Below are 21,669 nucleotides of genomic sequence, written 5' to 3'. Positions count from 1 at the left end.
GAAGTTTGATCACTCGGAGAAAATGAAAGAATGAATTGGAAGATGTGAAATATGGAATGTGTTTTGTTGACCTACTACTCGGATGACTCAAATGGCAAAATGTTTAGAAAATGGGTGAATCGGATTTCATTAATATTCAAAAATCACATAGCCTAAATACTAATAGTTAGCAAGCTTTTTCCATGGGACGCAGAACCTTCTACGATATTTGATCTATAGCGCAAGTGTGCTCCATTGAAAAAGTTTGCAAACATTTCTAAAAATCTCTAAACATTAGCATGAGGTATACTAAATATCTGTGGTAATTCTCCATGTTTCGGTAAATCCGGCGTCTCCGGTAACTGACGTCTTCTTCCCGATGGACGGAGCCTCTGGTTCTCCCAAGAATCAGAAGTGAGACGAGTTGCGAATATTGGTGGGGGCGGAGTCGGGAGATCATCGAAGTCTTCGTCTTCGCCTTCTGAGTCTCCATCATCGTCGTCACTGTGATAGATTCGTGGACGATGGTGATTGAGATGACGTCGGGATTCTGATGGCTGGAGAGGGAGGAGCTTTCTTGAAGGAGTAGATTGAGGTAGTTCTGATGATGAACGTCTTCGATAATGTCGATTTTGAAGTGGAGGGGAAGAGTATGCGATTGGATTCGGAGGTGGCATGATTATCTGAAAATGACAAAATGAGTTTAATTGAGCAATATTATTTCTCTGCTAACAACCTTCGGCTCTAGAACATGATTCTCCACGTGATTTACATGATTCTGTTCTAACGGTTTCGATCCTGGAACATAATGTAACACTGCATCATCAATTTCCTCTTTCGGCGTTCTTGGTTTATCCCGTCGACTCCGATTATTCGCATTCTCCAGTCGTTGTCCGAACTTGACACGAACCACTGAATTCCACATGGCGCTTACGTGCCAATACCAGTGCCAGTACACGTATAACTGAAATTCGAAAATTTGAACATTTTAGGGTCAGTGAATGAAAACTCACATGAAAAAAGTTAAGTGTTGTTCCGACTAAATAAAATATTATTGGTAGTAATGGAGCTGCTTGAGGGGCTGCCAGAACCACAACTATCCTTGGAAGAGCTGCTAGAAGGAGGACGAGAAGACAGATACCGTACGCTGATTGCTGAAAAAACAAAAACGACTGACTCTTGAACTTTTTAGGGCAGAAAACTATAATAGACTTTCAACTCTTCAAACTTGGACGAAATGCCTGTTTTTGCTATATAACTTTGAATTATTGAAAACATTTTAAAACAATTATTTCGTATCATTTCCAAAGCACCGCTCGAGATGATTTACAGAATAATACCTAGACAGAATAATTATGCACAGGACATGATACAGAATGATGAAGAAGTCAGCGGAAATGACGGGAAATTGACAATGAATCAGTTATTAGTTTTTCTCTAGCTATATGATAAGTGAGTCCTGCTAGTTATTGCAATAGTGAGATAGTTATTCTCAGATCTACAATAAAGTTTAGAACCAGCTATATTCTAAAAAAATTTACAGTATCGGCCAAAATGATGTCATATTTTGCCTTTTTCACAAAAGCAGATTAGTTTTGGTTTTTTTTTATAAGGTCCAACTTTGAGAGTGTTTCATGGTAATACTTATTGTTCCGTCAAGTTGATTTTTAATGAATTATAAAGATCAAAAGTAGAGCTTCATTTTTGCAGTTGGCAACTTTTTTGTACGAGCACTTCCTATAGAGTTATAGTAACTTTAAGTGGACAGCTCAAAAATCGCACTTTTGCACTGAAATGGGTTGACTTCAGGGAGAAATTACTTTGACGATATGTAATTCTCAAGGGAGTGTCCGTACAAAAAATTTGTCAACTACAAAAATGGAGTTCTACTATTGGTCTATTGAATCCCATAAAAAGTTATTTTGTGGGACAGTTAGGTTTACCATGACACACTCTGAAAGTTGGGCATTTTCAGCTTAAAAATCCGAAATATTATTTTTTTTTGGCCGATACTGTAGATGTAACAAAACCTTAGTTTTTAAAACAAACTGATGTGATTTTTGCAAATGGATTTTTAAAAATTCAAATTCAGATAAGAATAAACTTCTAGTCAAACAAAATTCCTTTTAAAATCTTGTATGAAAATCAAATATTTTCAGAGCTATAGATTTTCATGTTTTCTCCCGGACAGACTTACACACAGACAGACATTTTCTCGAACTTTCCAGGCAGTCCAAACCCTCCGGACCCCCCACTTTCCCATTCCCGAAACCCTTAGATTTCCACTCAACATTTCAAAAACCATTCGTTTTTTCATCATTCCGGAGACTAACTATACGTCGTCTGTGTGTTCTCTTTACTCTCTCGCTCTCTCCAATTTCAATACTCTCTCATTTTTGCACTTTTATGCAATGAAGCCATTTTTTGTCGGGTCTATGTGTGTGTTCGGGTGTCCTGTTTGCCTGGGGGTGACGATTTTGAAAGACGAGAGATCACGAAGATCAGAGAGACAACAGACAGTACGAGTGCATTTCGCGCAAAAGAGAAAAAAGGAAAAAGAGAAAAAAAGAGAGAGAATAAACAAAAACCGTTATCGTTTCGAGAGAGAGAATTCTCCTCTGTCTATATGTTTGTAAATAAGAGAAATTGCGGAGAAGACTCAGAGGGACACAGAGCCGAGCTACCGTAATCCGGTCTGATGCACTTTTATGGAGGGGTGACTATGCACTTTTGGTTTTTTGGGTTGTGATGGATAGTCGAAGAAAGTGGACACAGAAAAAAAACCGGATGACCCCATAGACTGTCTTTTAAAGGATTGTCTGGGAGACATTTGAGCAGAACATATACGGAAAGAGAGTGAGCAAAGATCAGTTGCTGAAGTTTGAAGTCTAGATGGAGAATTTTAGAATCTCAATCAACTGGATGGAATCTAGGTTATGCACTGGTAGACTCAGTTGAAACAAAGTTTTGGTAGTGGACAGTTCTGGAAAATAGCAGGTTCCTTATAGTAATACTTTAGAGCATCGTGGGATTCCGAAACAAGAAATTTGAGACCAGTCTTCAGAACTTACACAATTTTAAAGCTAAGAGTCTATGTTTTCAATTTCAAACTTCTAATTCAGCACTGAGAAAGTTCAGTTTGGATTCAGAAGCTTGGAATTCAAATCTGGATTCTTGGATTGCTGAAGGCATGCTATCGAGTTGAACACCCTGAGCTCAATACCGTAACTTTCAAAAAGTTTGTTGGCCTAAAATTCGAATGTCTATTTCTCCAATGGCTTCCATTTTCAAAATTGTTGTCCCTACTCATTGAACGAGGATTCCCTACTGTTATTCTATTGAGCAGGACGCCTAGGACAATTCACCGTTCTCAAATTCTCGACTCAAAACAGTTGACATAAAAATACCCCCTAAAAAGCCAATACGAATCCAAAACCCTATAGTTAACTTCTTTCAATTTCCTATAAAGTTAAGTAAAAGTGCAAATAAACATTCATTTTTAACCGTATTGACCCAGTTCTACTCTTTGGTTTGATCAGTTGAGTGAACGAGAGAAAGAGAGCTTTTTGAAGTGTTTCATACTATTTCAAAATATATATGAAATCACTTTTTGGTAACTGTTAACTATACTTTATCTTCATAGATTGCACTAGTTGTGCCTGTCGCGCGTTGGGCGCTATTTCTCCTGGTGTCCCCAAAAAAACACCAACAGTCATTAAAACATTTCACTGTATCACGAATAACTTCGTTCCCACCACCCATCCTTGTTTGAACTCGTTTTCAAGGTTTTGTAGTTAAACGATAATTCGTACAGGGTCGTCCAAGACTGCTACTGCTCATGAAACTCACTTCTTGCCCATGCCCGGAAGTTAGTTTCTCTAACATGTTCAGATAACTTTCAAAAAAAGTTAAACAGTTAAACAAGAAGGAAACAACAAAACTAAAGAGCTAGACTTTCTTTTCACAGTGTTTAAAGCTGGAAACATTGAGAATGAATGTAACAACGTGTCTCTCTGTATCTGACGGCATTTCATTTAGAATCTAGTTCGGGTATTTAGTCTGAGTGTTACCTTTCAGGAAGTTCCTAGAAGAAAGGTGTAAACTCCAAATTCTGTACAGAAAACTCAATAAGATTATGCGAGACACACTCTTAAACTCGGTCTAGTTCAATCTCCTACCCGGTACAGTCCCTGATCACCAACTCCCCGAGCCCTCAATCTAGGATCCCTGCAAATCTCAGAAATCTCACCCCCAGTTCTTTACAACAGTTTCATTTCTCTCTTTTCCTCAGCTTCCTATTCATCTCCATGTCATCATGTCATCAGGCAGCTGGCGGCGTCCAAAAAAACTCTTTTCATCGTTTCTCGCCACTTCTTTTTTTATAGTTATACTCAGAGACCGGTCTCTTTCTTTCCTCTTTTTTCTCTAATTTCTTTGCACTTTTCTTCATTTTCTCTTCTTCAACTTCATTCTACGGGAGAGAGTGAGATCTCTGGGGGCGCCCGTTCCTTTACCCCCAGGCGCCTGAAGCAGAGATTCAGACGATGAGAGAGAAGAGAAAACGCCGCACTTTTATATGATATTACGGTGGTTTGTGAGTGTGTTTTATGTGTTCTTTTCTTCTTTTTTCTTCTTCAACTTATCCATTTTCTCTTGAGAAGAAGAAGAAGAAGACTGGGAAGAGAAGTGAAATTACAAAAAATGTAGGCCATGAGGAGAGAAATAGAATGTAGATCAGAGAGACACAGACGCTAAATACCCCTGGGGGTGACATGTGTTCAAAAGGATTCAGAGGTCCTTCTTGTTTGAAATCGAGAAGAAGAAGAAAAGGAGAGAGAGAGTGTGTAATTGTTTAACGATCCCTCTCCCATCTTGCACTTTTCTGGAAGAATCGTCCGATGGCTTTATCGTTTTGTTTTTAGTTTCACGGGCCAACATCATGGTGGTCGAATGTTCTGGATCAACTCCAAATGTTTATGTCTTTTCATCTTTTTCTGATCCGAAGTTTTGAAGTGAAGAGGAGTCAATGGTCTAGGAGCTACCGTAGTCTAATAGCAAAGCGACATGCTAGAAAGGGGAGGGATACGGTAGTGTGGGGGGAGGGGCCTCTGCTAGGAATTTTGAAGATCCGGGAAGAGGAATAGATTCTGGTAGTAGAAGACGGATATGAAGTGTTTTATCTCTTCTCAAAAATAAAACAGCAAAGGACTGATGTTTTGCCAACTCGAGTAGTGACTACCACTCACAAGAATTCCAGGTATCCAGCTCTAGCAAGTGTGCTCTATAGAACTGTTTTCCAACAGTCGGTTTCTAGAAAAACATTTTCAGCCCTACTGTGTCCTCAACACCCCATGGCAAAATGTTCGAAACTCAATCTCTTTGACCACAAATTTTGATCCATTTGGTCCCTTCCGAACCCATAAACAAAACCAAAAAACTATTTGTCTATTTCCTCCTCCGTCTCATTCAAAAGAGACTGTAGTGGGTTGTGTGAATCTGTGTCATTTTTTGTCTAGACATGACCCATTTCATCCTACAAACGGATCAAGAAGCACAATAGAAGCTCGGGTTTCATCCAATCGGTTCAATGTGTTTTGATGCTCCGGGTTACTGTAGCTCGGTAAGGGCTCCTAGTGTAGGGGTCTCATTTCCTACTCTTGGAAGTCTTTTTTCAAAGAAAAACCCGAATTTTATCTAGAAGTGACCCTTTTTTTCTCAATTTTTTGTTGCAACAATTTGCTCTGTTCTAGATTGTGAGGGTGTGTATAACCCGTCAAATGTCATAGATTTGTCACTGTCCCTGGGGAAAATTTGACGCATCCTTCTCGTTTCTTTCGGTTGGTTTTTGATCGAAAATGGAAAAAATAAGGAGAAGAATGTGAGAAAAAAGAAGTGGAGACTTATGAACTCCCTGACTCTCTATTTTTGGATATTGGATGGCTATGATTAATAACAGAGCGCATTTACTGACAAATGGTTTTTTGAAATTTTTAGAATAAAAAAGACTCACTTGAAATAAAAGTGGCCAAAAAAGGCAAGGTTTTGGATGGGCCAAGAAGGTGACTGGGATGGAGAAAAATAGGGTTAAGCAGTGGGAAACACACCAGAGAAGACGTCCAAAACCTGCAATAATTATGTTTTGTTTTTCGAAGAGAATCTTAAGATTCGTGGGATTTTATTAAGAAGATTTTTGAAGCGGTCAGCTGACTAGTGACCTAAATTGCAACAAGAGGAAGAGTGTTTGCTCTGGATAACCTGAACCTTCTCAACGCAAGTGGCCAAATGGCTAAAGGTTTTTTTTCAAGACCGAACCTCATCCGAGTTTCGCTTTGTTTTTTTTCTATTTATCCAACTTATTTTTTTCGTTTTTTCAACAGTTCAAACCAATTCAAAGTATACCTCCATCCAAATACTCTGCCACACATCCTCTTATTCCCCACAGGTAATGAAACAGGCGGATATCGAAGATGACTGCATCGACAGCTTCTAGAGGAAGACTTCCCTCCAGAAAGTCGCATTTTAAGATCTGGAAATTCGATGTGGAAGTTCTGGTTCAAATACAAAGACACGAACCTTGCCTTGCGTCATGTATGAATTGATGTGCTGAGCAACGGCCCAACAACAAACCAGAAGTTGAATAAGGGTGATACACAAGCAGATATGGGAGTTTAGAAATCTGAAAATTGAGAAATACTTCAAGAAACACCACTTTTCTATACTGTCTTCCCTCTGTTCTAGAGTGTGGCTCATCACACAAGAGTTTTTGGTTTCAGAGGTTTCAACTACCTTTTTTTCTCAAGTTGAAGCATGAAAACTCACTGATAACCGATCAATTTGGTGCATTCGTCGCGCACTTTGAGCAACGCCATCCTTCCACCTCCATCATTTCGTCATTGTCTTCTTTCGAGTCGAAACTTGCGTATATATGTGTTATGTTATGTGTCTATATCTGCCGTCAGAAAAATAAATTTGCAGAAATTGGCACAAAAGATTGGGGGTGGTGGCAAAAGGAAAGAGACGTGTCTATGTCAGTATATCTGTGCTCTTTTTGCTCTCTTTCCTACCAACCACACGCACGGATAATCCTATTGAAAACGGGAGGAGAGAAGGAGAGGAAAGGGATGGAAAAGATTAGTTTCAGAAGTGACCAGAAGGAATAAAAGGACAGGAATTAGTGACACGGAAGAAAAGAGAAAAAGAAGAAAAAGAAGAAGAAGGTGGAAAAGAATAGAAAAAGGAGAAAGAGAGGGGGAAGGAATTTAATTGAAAATTGAGTCGGAATCTGATTCAGGTCAAATTGAAATGTTCCCTTCTTGGAAAACACGATTATTCGACACTTTTTGTTGCAAATGTTTTCAAAATAGCTCAAAATATAGGATAAAATCTAAATGGATATCAGGAACAAAAAACCAAAAAGAGTTTGACCCCTGGAAAAGTTGAACCCTTGACCCCTAGAGCGAAGCCAAAATGTTATCAGCTAGACTAAACTGAAGACTATAAATTTGTCCTACAAGGTGTAGAGAACGACGCTAATTGAGATAAGCAGCGGGGGTCCTGAGACGAGAAACGCTTTTGACTTTCGATCCCAGGATCCCAGGTTCACCTTTTTTGGAAAGTTCTAGAAGCAATTTTTGGAAAATCCGAAAACGAATTGTTCCAAAGTATCAACTTTTGACCTCCACTTGAAATAAATTAAAATTAATTTAGTAGTTAAAATGTGAAGTATGCAAAAAGATAAAAAAGGCAGAGAAAAGTAGAAAAGTGGAAACAATTTTCATCTCTGGCTAATTTGTCATGCAATTGCGATGAGCCGAGCCTCCGGAGTTTTTGAGAGCAAAAAAGATGTCTTTATTTTTTATTTTGAGAGACAAATGACAACTGATCAACTATTCCTAAACTTTGTCTCTTTGGAGCATTTCCCATCTATTTTGGCGCTTTTTGGAAGAGAGAAAACAACAAAAACTGAGAAATTTTTGAACGCGGGGACTAGAAAACGCTAGCTGTGGGAACTAGTCCGCACGTTTGAAAAGCTGGAATTGGTCTAGTTTTCTGCAAAGAAGGAATATAAAGAGGTAAGAAATTACCAAAATATACATATCCATCCTATTTTCTTATTATTTTTGTGCCCAAAAACAGCGGTGCCTCCGGAAATTGGTTACGCCAAGCTACCAACAAAAATGGATTTTCTGTTAGATTTCTAGCAAAAGAAAGAGATAAAAAAGATGTTTTTTGGTTTTATGCTTCGGGTCGAAAAGCGAAAAAAAGTGTCGGTGGTGTTTGAAAAGTAGGCGACATTCTTCTCTGGCAACACAGAGAACTTGGAGCCCCCCGAAGGGAATTGCAGACAGATCTATCTATCGAAGGGTATCTTTTTTTGAGCTGAAGATGGAGAATGGGGTGTTGCGCACTAATTCACGTTTATAATGGGGTCAGAGGGAAGATGAAAACAAACAACTTTTGGAGTGACTGGGTTTGAACTAAACTCTGAACATTTGAAGATACCACCACTTACAGAGAAATCAGAGTAAGTAAAATTGCTCCAAGGGTCCCCGATTCAAATTCCTACGATTCATATACCATTCAGATGGAAAAGAAAAGGAAAAAAGAAATTATGTAATAATATTCAAGAAAAGTCAAACTAAAAAGGACAAAAAGTAGAGAAAAAAGTGAAGAAGCTGAGCGAAAGTCGTCATTTGAGACGTTCTTACACATAGTTAATCTGAAGAAAAGGAGTCTCCCCGTCCCAATGAGAAATAAGTGAAACAAGCAGCCTTCTGGACTCTTTGAATATTCATTCATCTATGTTGCTCCGGGCGGCTCCGAGAGCTCAAAATACAAGGAATATTACATGACACATATGATATATATAGGGAGAAAAGGTGTATAAGAGAGGAAAAGATTTGTGAAATGAAAATTTATAGTAGAGTGGAAAGAGAGAAATTATATTTTTCTGATTGCTTTTTGATTGGTTTTTTGGGCTTTTTATCCGGTCAGAAAAAGTACAAAAATTTGGTTTACTTGGAATGTTATTTATATCTTTATGAAGGCAGAGGACACAAAAGCAAGTGAGCTCTAATGAGGATGCGAGGTAGAGCACGATTGCTTTCAAAGTTTTTTGTTCAAAATTTTTTTAAACTTGTAAAAGTGACGTGATATATAATTTTAAGTGAAAAAAAAACAAATCGAGACTCCAAAATGAGAAATTAACCAAAAAAAACGGCTCTTGAGCGTGGGAATTCTAGTATTTCTTCTCAGGGATTCCACCGCCAAAATGAGAGGGTGGACTGGCGGAAACTAGAGGAAATCAAAGATGGAAAACGTTTTGAAAAATGTCTGTCCAGTTGTCCGAGAGGAGTACACGATTAGTGCTCGTATTTGAGTGCGTTTTCTATGCCGCTCTGTTTTAAATTTGCTTTTTGAACTTTGTCAGGTAGAGCACGTTTGCACGGTAGCCTGTTTTGAATAAACTGTCTTCTCCGATAGGAGCTTCTCACTATTGCAGTAGAGCACGTATGCATACCTGAAAATTCTTTTTTCCTCAAGAAAAAAGGTTTTAGACTTCAAAAAAGTTTATTTTCAGTCAGCTTCAAAATGTCATGAAAAATAAATATTGCATGCAATAAAAGAAGAAGAATCTCTGAAAAAGAATTCAGAAAAGGCAAGCGATACAATACAATAGGAAACAAGCAGTGTTTGGGAGAATTGGTTGGAAATGGGAGACAAATATTAAAGTATTCGAAATAGTCAAAACTCGTAATCTCAATTAAAAACAACGAAAAAAAAGAAAAAGCTAAAAATAAATATTATGGAGGCGTTAGAACGGAGCATCGTTTGCGTGTTTTTTAGGTCGGGGAGGAAGGGGGCGTGGTTTGAAAGAATGAAGGGATACTGTATTGTCATGGAAACATGAAAATTAGATAGACATAGAGAGACAAAGAGAATATTGGTGATTTGGAGGGAAAAAGTGACTACTCAGATTTCAAAACTGCTGGATTACTGTAGAACCCGGTCATTGGAAAAGGCATGAAGCCGCCGAGACCCGGAAACTGGGCGTTCTGATCGAAGAGTGGAAGTTGAATTCCCAGATTATGAGCCATGGCTAAAATTTCAAGAGGTGATGGAGGAGTTGATGGAATGAGAGATGAAATCGAGATGGGCGGTATGATTGGAGTGGTGGCAAGAGATAATGGGGATGATGTAGCCAGTGGAGGTGATGATTCGGTTGTGGTTACTGTAGTTGTTTCAGATTTCATGGATTCTGATGGTGGTGGGGGTGAAGCGACTTCTGGTGTCGTATTGCGAGAGTTGTTCTGAAAATATATTGATTAGATATAGAAAACATGAAAAAAATGTATTGTGAGAGGGAGAGCCAAGAAGCACTTGAAAATTCCCACAGGTAAATTCCTAGAGAGCCCTGAGCATGCACCTGCTACCCTAGTTGATATATTTATGGGCCATATAATCGGGGAGTCATGTATGAGCACTAAAAACTATATGAGTAGTCATAATGTTGCAGAAAGTGATAGTTTTATAACCTCTTCCTATGGGAAATTGAGAGAAAAATAACTTGTGGGAAGGTTTTGAAAGAAACATGGGACTCTACGGCACCCCATCCGAAAAGTATAACTAACCTCTTCATCTCTAGATGATGGACTCATACTGGAAATGCTGACTGCATCGTTATTTGCGGAGACCGAACAAGCCGAGGATGATGACGTGGAAGAGGCCGATGACGTGGATGCAGCGGTGGCTTCTGCCGAACGTCTTCTCAATTCCTTTCGTTTATTCGCAAACCAATTGGAGACAACTTGTGGAGAAACGATTTCTTTTGGCATCAGACCAACACCTTTCTTATCCAATTGAAGCACATGATTACAGGCGGTCGCGATTTCGATACGACGTGGCAAATCGGGGAAGGGGGTTTGAGTGAAGAATGATTCGAGCATTCGGATGAGAATCGGACGGAACACGTATCGCTCTCTTCTCTGTGGAATCAGTTCTCCGTCTCCATTTGTCTCGAGACGAGATGATGGATCAGAGAGAAAGAAGGAGAGTTTATTCGGGTGACGACGGCAATTCAGGTACCAGCAGTAGATGTTTTTGCGGCAACGGAGAGACAATTCACGGTGATTTCCATTCAGAAGTTTGGAAATGTATGGTTGGGAGACACCTGGAAACAACGAAAAGTTTGATAAAGTTAGAGAGAGAAATGAGTACTGACCTGTCATCATAGCTACCGTAGTTTGTCTCAACGAGTACTGTGTAATGAATGTCTTCATATCGAGAATGCATGCTTCCTCTCCCTGTTGCATAAACTCTTCCAATTCATTTGGATCATCCAATGTTGTGATCTCTTTCATTGGTGTTCTCTGACTTCTGATTGGTCGTGGAGCACTGGAACAGATTGGATGCTCGAAGAGACATGGAGATGTGGAAGATGAAGATTCCTCTGATTTGATGTTGATAGTTGGCAGGCTGATTGGAGAAGGTACGGTTTGAATCGAGAGGTTAGTTGGAGTGGAGGCGGATGTTGAAGAGGTCGACGTCGTCGGAGAAGACGTCAAATGTTGAACGAGCAAAGGACTGAACAAGGCGGCTGCTGACAACTTATTGTTGTTTTGGGGGATGTCTGGATTCTGGTTCTGAAGATTCTGAACGTCTTCAGCCTTTGGATTCATCGTATTCTGAAGGGTATTCTGAATCTGAATCTTCTCAGGAACATTCAAATCACCAAATGCTTTCAATACTTGATCGGATGAGATCCCTGTGATATGGAGCTTTCGAATCAATTCGAGTTGCTCCACTGTGAATAGCATGATCTGAAAATTGATTGGATCAAGAATAAGAAAAGAAAAGTAATTAAGTGAAGGGAGAAAGTGTATGCAAAAACAATGAATAAATATAGTAACGTATCAAAAAAGAAGGCGTAACACCAAAAAATATAGTAAGTGTAAACATGATAAGAGCAAGATGGGACAAACAAAATAATAGTAGATCATATTAAATAAAAGCATAATGCGCTTTTAAAGTTACAGTCTACTTTTCAATTTGCAGAAAATAAAGAATAAAAGGGAAGAGTGTCTGGTAGTGACTTGGATGGACTAGGAGTCTTATAGGTGAGCAAGGAAGAGATACTGTATGAGGATATGTCATGAAACTATCAAACTATATTCAAGAGAGAAGAGCAGAACCCAAAACAACACAACACACAAAAAATAAATAAGCAAGAAGTCTCGAATCGGAGAGAGGTGTGTATATGTGTGGTCTGGCAGATCGGTTCGGCTAGGGGCGGGGACCCCTGGGGGAGAGACGCAGAGGATAGATGTTTCTTCGACGACGGAGAAAAAAACGAGAGAGGCCTGGGAGGGGCGGGACTGAAAAGTGCAATGTTTACTCCCGATCTTTCTCTGATGTCTCTTCACGATAGAATCTGCAGAAGACGGCTGCGAGGGATAGGCTGGGAGGGTTTGTCAGATAGAACGAAGAGTTCGAGGAGAGGGCTTAGGCCACGCCCACAAATAGGTCAAAAAACTGTTGGGAGGGGTGGAGACTCGAATCAGGAGTGTTATGGGGGGGAAGGATTAAAATAAAAAATATTAGCCACATGTTAGCCATGAGCACCACTACGGAAGACGGGAAGAAGGAGTCGAAGGGAGGATATTGAGATCTCCGAAGACATGAGAGAAATAATTTTTAAAACAAAGAAATCGAATTTGAGATAATGGAAATCTGTTCCACCAGTTGCACATATAGAATGACAAAGAGAACTGATGACACGTACTGTGATGTACTTTTACGATCTTCTCTCCAGTCGGCAGATCATGGAATAATAGATATGTCATGTTTTATAGTTATTTATGATCATAGAGTACCAGAAGGTGAAATAAAAAGAATCAATAGAAAGTGGGAGACAATTACATAACTTTCGAATGAAATCTCTTGGAAAATAAGAACTTTCAAATGAAAAAAAAGAGATTAGAGAGGCTGGAAGTATAATTAGATTGAAAGGGGAAAATGGTAGTCATGCATGAGCCCACGAATGGGGCACCGGAACCTGATAAAAGGAAAGTGGAGATTTGAAATGATCGGGGAAAAATGCTACGCAATTCTGATTTAAAAAAAAGAGTGAATGTGTGAATATAAATAAATCCATAATATATCGTAAACGGATAGATAAGATTGTATAATAAACGGCTCAAAAAATCTATAGAATATAACTTTTTTTTAAAGAGAACTAAAGGAACTTGTCGTAGCTGATTTCCCGAAAGAAAAACTGAATAGAAAGTGTCATCAGAGTGCTTAACGCATAGCTACGAGAACTGATAAGAAGGGACGAAGTGAACTGAAATGGATGGGGGTCGTGACGTCCTTTTCTTCATGTTTGTTATATAGTCAGAGAGAGAGAGAAAGCATCAAAAAATGATTATTTCTTGATAACTACACCACACAGATGGTCAGGAATGAAATTATGAAATTGTGGTTTTACGTGGAAGATTCCAAAAAACAGAACATATTCTCCGATGTCATGGTAATCGGGTGAGTAGGAAATGTCTAAAGAAAAGCTGATAGGAAATCTTGCACCTGCTCCCGTAGGGGACTTGAACGCGGGACTCGATGAGCAAAAATTTCTGGAAATTTTGTGTATTCCGATTCTCAGGTTTTTTCGACGTCTCTCTGAAGACTATCTGAGATTTCAGAACATCAGCTCCAAATGTTTACAAGTCACTTGAGCGCCGTGCTCTCTGCATACAGATATAACTATAATCTTCAAAAAAGTTCACCGCATGTCAATTGTTCAGTTTTACATGCAGACAACAATCACAAGTTTCTGACTTTCCATAGTTCCACTCCGTGAAATCGCTTAGTGAACTTTATTACATCAAACCGTCACCCGATCCTGGAAAAAAGAGTACAGTCTCTCTTTCCAATTTCCCCTTTCGATAGTTCGCCTCGTCCTTCCCTCCCCCAATTTCACGAGAATTGCATATTATACTGATTCTGATTACATATTATCAACCATTTTATCGCATAGTTGACAACGGTTTGATAATGTCACAAAATGATCAAACAAGCATACATTTCGAGCCGAAGGAAAGGTGAAGAACGAGTCGAACTTTTCATGATTTGAGATGTAGGCGAGGAGAAGGAGAAAGAGGAGGAGCAGTTTTTTGTAGTCATATAGAAGTTAGAGGACGAAGCGTCCTGGTGTGCTCTTTTTTGGAAGTGTTATCAAGAAGGAAACTGATGTGAAGAGAGAATTTGGGTACGGTAGTTCTCATGGGTACTGTCGCTCTTCCTACAACCCGATTCCCATCAAATCTTGGTCTTCTATGGTCATATTACAGTATGATTTTTCAACTCTTCTACATTATTTCTCAGTCTAAACTCCTACGTTGCCCCCACTTGCACCAACCGTGTCACCTGACTATTTTTCAATTTATAAGATTTCCATTGTCTCCATCTGGTGTCACGAATTTAATGAAGACTTGCAGCTGTGTTTTTGATTAGCGAAGCACTGTTTCGTCCAGATGCCTGATAACTCTAGTAGGGCAATAAGTATGTCAGTTGCCAGAGATGATAGGTCAAAACGACAAACTTGGTCACAGGGAAATCGCGCCAGGCGCATAACAAGCCGTGTTATTTTCCCCGGAGCCAAGTTCGCACCGAACGGTCATTCCAGGTCAATGGAACTTTCATTGGTCAGGCATCTGGTTAGAACAGCACTTAACGAATCAGAGACACAGCTGTATGTGCTGGAAACAATGAGAAATGTTTGGAATTCCAGATGTCTTATGCCCATTGGCAGACCAAGTGGGTGGCAGAGTACGGTTTTTCGAGAAAAAATTGAAAAAAGCAAATGATACGATCTGGGAATAGGGAAAATAGGACGTTGCTAGGTGAAGGGGGTGACAACGGTGAGGGGTTTCTACATTTCTCTAAAGACGTTTAATTTGAAGGTGTCCGATATGGTTGAAATTAGTTACATACACTGTCTCTCGGTTGAGGATTTCTCTTCCTGATTCTGAGATGAGGCATTTCGAGAAAATGAAGTCTAGTTGACACTAGACATTATATAACGTTTTCAGAATTCACAAGAATCTGGAACGGTCCCGTATTGTTTTGCGAACTGAGATCCGGAAATTCTTGCCCGAAATCTGCTGCTCTAGAAATTTAACTTCTGAACTCAAAATTTCAGGATAATCGTTTTCCCCAAACAACTTTGAGCTGCCTCATGTAACCTTTTCTATTGTGACTTTCTGTAATCTAATCTTCAAAATGCATCCACTCCACCGTTAAACGTCATTTTAATTCCAAATCACAGTCTTTATAATTTAACCTTGTACACTTAACTAACTTTGCAAAATCTCCGCAACTAGTTAGTTCATTTCCCAACTTCCTTTTCTAACTTCTAGTCAAACCGTTTCTTTTCCCCCTAACTAATCGACCAACACCGTCTAGACGACCCCCAGGGTTAACCTTCTCCGAAAAAATGCACTTTTAGCCATCGGCCGCCCATCTTCTTCCATTTTCCACACTGCTAACCAACGATTAATCGTAAAAACCGTTGATTTTGTCTCCGGTTGAAAAGGGGAAGATGTTGAAAAATGCGGGGTCATTTCGAGGAGAAGATTTCAATTTAAGATACCAATATCTACTCAATTATCTGTTTTTGTCTCCGTAGAGATTGAATGAACTTTTTTGAACCGCACCGCATACCGTTCTTTTTTCTCTTCTTCTTCCCCTTCTTTATTTCTTTTTTCTACACTTTTTAATCTGATCCATGCATCGAAACATCACACGGACGGACTGACTTTTTGGCAAGTTTTTGTGGAAGGGATATCCTGCATAGTTTATTTCAACAAAGGTGTTTGGGTCTGGCCGAAGGCGTGGAAGCCCCACGGGTCTAGAAAAAAAGTAATGGTCCAAAAAGCGTAGCTTAAATACTAGTCTACGTAATGAATTCAAAGATCTAGGAGCAAAAATGAAGCAGATTGAGCTGCAAGAGTTGATCGAGTTGGTGTCCTAATCAGCTCTAATTTGAAACAATTTATTTCAACTATGACTAATTACAGACATAAGCTATCTCAAAACCCAAATTTCCCAAGGGTTGGAGCCAAAAGTCTAGATCAAAACTCACGAAGTCTCATGCACGATGAGAAGGACGACGCTCCTACATCCCTTATGAATACTATTATGATCTCACTTCTTCTTCCTTTTTCTTCTTCTTCTTATCCAAAAAATACTAGAAAAAACAAGACCGAAGATCCAATCTGCACTCTTCATCCGGTTTGAAACACTATCGTTTTGACGGACACTTAATCAAAAATGCATGCGGTCATATATATGGAACATGTGGAGAAAAAAGAGTGGAAGGGACCAAAAAGAGGCGAGAAAAGGTAAGACATGAATTTGATCGGTTATGCATGACTAGTAAGAGTGACAAGTAGATGAAATGAAAGAATAGGAGGAGAAGGAGAAAAGAGTTTCAAATATATAAAAAATGAAATTTTGAGATGAAGAAGGTGGAAAAAATGGTTGTGATTGACAGGAGAGAAGTATACTATAGATTCATGAAGGGGGAAAGTGGAAAGTGAAAAAAAGAATAGGATAAGGGTAATGGTTGCAGCTGAAAATTTTAGAGTTGGTGATGCTTTTGTCATTCCTGACACTGTCATAAAGCCGAAACAAGACTTCGTTTTGCTTATAGGTCCGACTTAATGAAATCAGAATTTCAACGGTCTCGACAGAAAAATGGTTGGGTTACGGTAGGTTTATTGAGATTTTAAAGCATTCACATAGTTAGAGTTCAACAGGGTCAGAGAAACAAAAACGTATATTTCCATAAGAATACTGAACTGAGTTTCCAGACCAAGACCATCCCCAGGATGCCCTAATCCTGTACTTCTGAACCCCGTCCTTTCGCTTCTCAAAAATAATCTCAAACCGATTAAAAAAGGGGGAAGAACTACTACTATTTTTCTAGGGCATACATTGGTATTGTTACAAAACTTTTGAGGTCGACTAGACTAAGAGTATACTGACACATATAAAGGACAAAAACCTCTTCTCAAAAAAAAGAAAAAAAGGATGAGGAGCGTCTAGAGATATTCGGAAAGGGGGGTCATTTTGACGGATGTTATGTTATGGGGTGGCTAAGAATCGGAATGAGGTGTCAAAAATGGGAAATGAAATTGTGGGTGAAATGGGGAAAGGAAATAAAGGTCTGGGAGGGAGCTAGAGTTGAGTTTTTAGGCGTTTATTACGTTTTTGATTAGTGGAAAATGCCTAATTGGGTTACTGTAACTACGCCACTTTCCAGAGAATGCCGTTCAATGGGGCCCCTTTGACGCGTTTAGGTGATTCCTTCAATGTAGTACAGTAATCTCTCTGATAAGATACATTCGATTTAGTTTGACCGATTGATTAAAGTGTTTTTATCGTATTTCCAATGTGATAATCATACCTACACTTGCAACATTTAATCATTTCTCGACCCTCCTTTTTTCACTGCTGATTGGCCGTGACGTCGATACAGTAATCATTCTTCAGCTAACATCATCTTCCCCTCGTTTTCTTATTGTCTCACTCGCCCGTCCCCGATTTAAAACAGAATAACACGCACCTTATGCCCTTTCAACATGCGTAAAATAATATCACATGATTAGGAGAAAAAGAAAGAAAACGAAGGGGTGTCCTTCAAGCGGTGACGATGTGTTCAACTTTTTTTGCCGTCGGGTTTCGATGTTATGAGAATGAAAAGTGGAAGTGATGGGAGAGTTTAGTCTAGTCGCTTGGGTGTCTGATTGGTCGTATACTGTAGTTATTGTTGCTCCATGTTTTAGCCCAATTTTTTAAAACTGAATTCCCTGGCTTCTCCATAAGACTGACTGGGATACGGTACTTTACGTAGCCTGTTGTATTACACAAGTCCCGGACCGAGCTACAAAAACCACTTCTTCAGATTTCTCAAAAAAAATTGTAAGAGTGACCGTTTTGGATCTTGACACAAGATTATGGTAAGATAGAGTGATTATCAATTTGTGTTTCCCTTGAGTTTATTCAGAAATCTGTGGTTGAAGGTGAAGAGCTAAAACTTGATATACAAACAAAGTAGAACTAGGATCTTGGTTTATAACCACCTGAGCCTATCAGCGGTTTAGCAGTCTCGAACTCTTCTGATGTTCTGACAAAACTTCTGTATATTTATGTTTTTGGGCGTTCTATCCCGGCTTTTTCGAAGATTTCCAGATTGGAGCCCAGCATCTCAAGTTCTGAATATCGTTTAAGTGGAACAGTAGTATGATAACTCGATTCCTCAATCTACTTCCAATTTATAAATTACTGTCTACAAGACAAACCATTCGTATATTCTTCTTCCTTCTCAAGAACTTCTCTCCAATAGTTCATCATGTTCCCAACGTCTTCTTCCTTTCTTTCTCTCTCGTTTTTCAATAGTTTTTTCTTAATTGTTGTTGCATTCATTGAACTACACACATACATTCATTCATTTAATTTCAAACACATTGCATCGTATATACACCTCAAAAAGGCAGTAGAATTCAGGTCAAGTATGCAAGTAAGTTGCACTATTCCCTCCGATACAATCCTTCTTCGGATTCACGGAGAAGGGCGCCAGGCACCTTCATTAAAGCCTTAGATATAGGCATAGTGAAGGAAAAAGAGAAAGGTGGAAAAGAGAGAAGAGAATAGAATAGATAGAGAGAAAAAGGATGACCTTTCTCGGAACACATCAAGGAAATGGCTACTAGTGGTGTCGGGTGTTGCGCAAATTTGAAAATCGTGTCTTCCTTTTTTTGGAGGAAAAGTAGAAAAAGTGTCTGTTGGTCGGAATGAAAGGGATTGGTGTTTTGAACAACTTGAGATGACGTGAAGAGTGGGTGGGGTACTGTAGCACTTGGATCGTTTGCACGAGGCCTATCTGAGGTTTTCAGTATTCTTGCTGATTTTCAAGATTACTGTGACTTTCTGAAATCCGGAACCAATCATTATTATGAAAGCAGTAAACACTTCTGAACAGTTCACCAAAAACTTAAAGAACCTTCTCTCTCCTCTCTTGCCTCAAATAACAAGAAACAGAAAAAGGTCAAATCGAGATGAAACAATAGATTGAACATGTTCATTGTGTTCTATTAAACTATGTAACAGATATTACTGTAAGTTTAAACTAAGATTTTTGATATGATACGAGAGGAAGACAACTTATTTGTCGATGGGGAACAAACAATCACATTTCTAGTTATGGTTATCACGGGGGATCGGAAATTTTGAACAGAGTTTCAAAGCGGTGGTTTCAGAGACTTTGAATCAGTTTCCATGTTATCATGGTAGCTTCAAGGTCGACAGCTCGAAAAACTCAATTTAGAATCCCACAGCCTTCGTCGCTCATTTTTGTATGTTCCCACCACCTGGAGATATAACAACATAGTATGTTGAATATCGAGGATACTGTCTCACTTGCAGCTGCATTATGTTTAGTTTCAACGTGTCTTGACAGCTGCATTCGAGAAAAAAAACACGAGGAACGGATTAAAAACATAGTTAGAAGGGTCAAGAAGCAGGTGGCGTTTGGTAGCAGGTGAACTCATGGAGAAGACTGAACGTAGGTGTTCGAATTAACCGAAAGGGACCAATTATGATGATTCAATGGTTAAAAACCCGGTGATCGAGATCTCTGGCAGAGAATGAACAGGTTGATGCTCTCAACGGCATCAATACCTTTGAGCAACTCGTCCTGTTTTGAGCTCTCCATTCCAATCGTCAAAAAGTTGTCTCAGTTTTATAGATCATCTAGAAAATGCTATTTTTCTATTGTATCTGTACCAATATGTCTTTTTTCCAGTCCAGTTCCCCCGAGCATGCAAATCCCTCCGTTTATCGGCAAATCACAACGATCTCGTACGTGCCTAGCCAGACTTTGCAAGTCGAGTCTACGTCATAATCTACCAATATCGTCTACCTTTCTACCCACATCAAGATCTCATCACAAAATGTCAAAAGTCTACCTCATCTAAGTAACCGGTTAAGATAGTTTCTTGATATAAAGTTGATCTCGACCTTGTTCCAACATCATACCACGTGTTGATAAAGTCTAAACTACTGATCCCAATGGATATTCTTCCCATGGTGTAGGCCGGATCAAACTACGATCACCACACTTTTAACCTATCGAAAATCATCCAAATCTGTGTTGAAAGTCTCAGTAATGCTTCCGGTAGGAGAGTGCCCTTAGCCTGTAGTTTACCATCAAAACAGTTTCGTATTTCTTTCTCAGAAAGAAGAAGAAGTATATCTAATCGACCTTTTGAATTAGTCGATCAAATCAAAGAGGGAACCGTAAAGTAAGTAATCACTAGAAACGTCTTATTCTCACTGACCTCCCATCATTCTACTACAGTACACCTAATGATCTTTTTCCGAATGCGAAAAGTACAAGCGTGTTATGTGAAAATAGAGAGGAAACCTTATTTGGAACAAACCAATCAACGGTAATTATAGGGAGTGAAGAAGAATATGAAAGGGATTTCCTAAATAAGAAATAAACAAAAAGAGAAAAAATCTGAAGAAAAAAAGGAGATAATGTCGATGTCTGGCAGGGAGGTAATCGGGAAAAGATGGGAGAGATGATGAAAAAGGAAAAAGAAAAAAGAAGAAGAAGGAGGGGTCACTTTGATGAATTCAGATGAATCATGAATACGAGAGAAGCTTCAAATCGTCATCTGAGAATTGGTGAACTTTGTAGTTGAGTTATTGGTTGTTACAGTTTTCTAGTTTCCTTCATCGGCGTCTACTTCTGTGAAATTTTAGTACCTTCAGCGGTATTTCTTTTCGCTCATGTTACAGTTGCCTCTGATTCAAAAAGTGAAGATTCAAAATCAATTGAAATGTGCTTCATTCATTGTCTCACTTTACCGAAAATCATGGTTAACAGATTGAGCGCATAACTTTATACGGATTAAAACTGAAGCATAAACATTGGAGAAAGTCCCGATGGACTCCAGAATCACAGAAGTGAGAACTCAAGTGTGAAATCAAAATATCTTGATGTGTTGTTGTTTTTTTCGTTCTTATCTCTCAAACCGAATTGCTCCTGCGGCTAGAGTCTAATCATCAATCAATGGAAGGGTAGATCAAGGATACTGGTGTCGCCTGTGACACTATCAAACTTGTTTTCAAGAAACATGGAAATTGTTCCAAAGAAGACAAATTAGAGTTTCAGATACAATGATTTAGTTACAGGTGCACAATTGTTAACTCTTTTCACAGTTTAGTTTTCTAGGAACTTTCCGAAATCAAGAGAATAACTCTGTATCCTCCCAACCTATAATGAGTCGCTTCTCAGCACATAGACTCGATGACTAAAGAATTTTCATTTTCAGCGCTCCAAAATGACCTGAAACATCCACGGCAAACCGATTACCTCTTTCAAAACTTTTCTCCATGTATCCCATCAATTTTTTCTTTTTAAATACTAAATCATAGTTTCATGATAAATCAAAACCTTTTTATGTCTTCTACTTTATTTCATTCTCTTATCAATAATAAACCATGACATCTCGATTATATTTCGCTTCTCTATTTTATTTTTTCTCCGTTCTCTCTCACCACATTTCTCATTTCTTTTTTCTTCTTCTCGAGTCATTTTCTCTTTTTTTCGCCGCTTCGGTCGCA

General features: G+C 39.0%; 2 protein-coding genes across 2 annotated transcripts; both read right to left on the bottom strand.

The window, feature by feature from the left end:
- Positions 1-266: 266 nt before the first annotated feature.
- GCK72_001095 (uncharacterized protein) lies at positions 267-6,848 on the bottom strand (the record flags this gene model as incomplete). Its single annotated transcript, XM_053722841.1, has 7 exons — positions 267-662; positions 716-943; positions 993-1,133; positions 5,990-6,102; positions 6,379-6,505; positions 6,553-6,655; positions 6,799-6,848. The coding sequence occupies 7 exons, from the start codon at positions 6,846-6,848 to the stop codon at positions 267-269; spliced, it is 1,158 nt and encodes a 385-aa protein (XP_053591486.1).
- Positions 6,849-9,947: 3,099 nt separating this feature from the next.
- On the bottom strand, positions 9,948-11,795 carry GCK72_001094 (uncharacterized protein; the record flags this gene model as incomplete). The annotated part of the gene is made up of 3 exons (XM_003111052.2): positions 9,948-10,289; positions 10,611-11,149; positions 11,201-11,795. The coding sequence occupies 3 exons, from the start codon at positions 11,793-11,795 to the stop codon at positions 9,948-9,950; spliced, it is 1,476 nt and encodes a 491-aa protein (XP_003111100.2).
- Positions 11,796-21,669: the final 9,874 nt, after the last annotated feature.

Source organism: Caenorhabditis remanei, chromosome I, assembly GCF_010183535.1.
Source record: "Caenorhabditis remanei strain PX506 chromosome I, whole genome shotgun sequence".
NCBI lineage: Eukaryota > Metazoa > Nematoda > Chromadorea > Rhabditida > Rhabditidae > Caenorhabditis > Caenorhabditis remanei.
The sequence above is the reverse complement of the archived record's forward strand: the minus strand, read 5'-3'. Positions and strand labels throughout refer to the sequence as shown.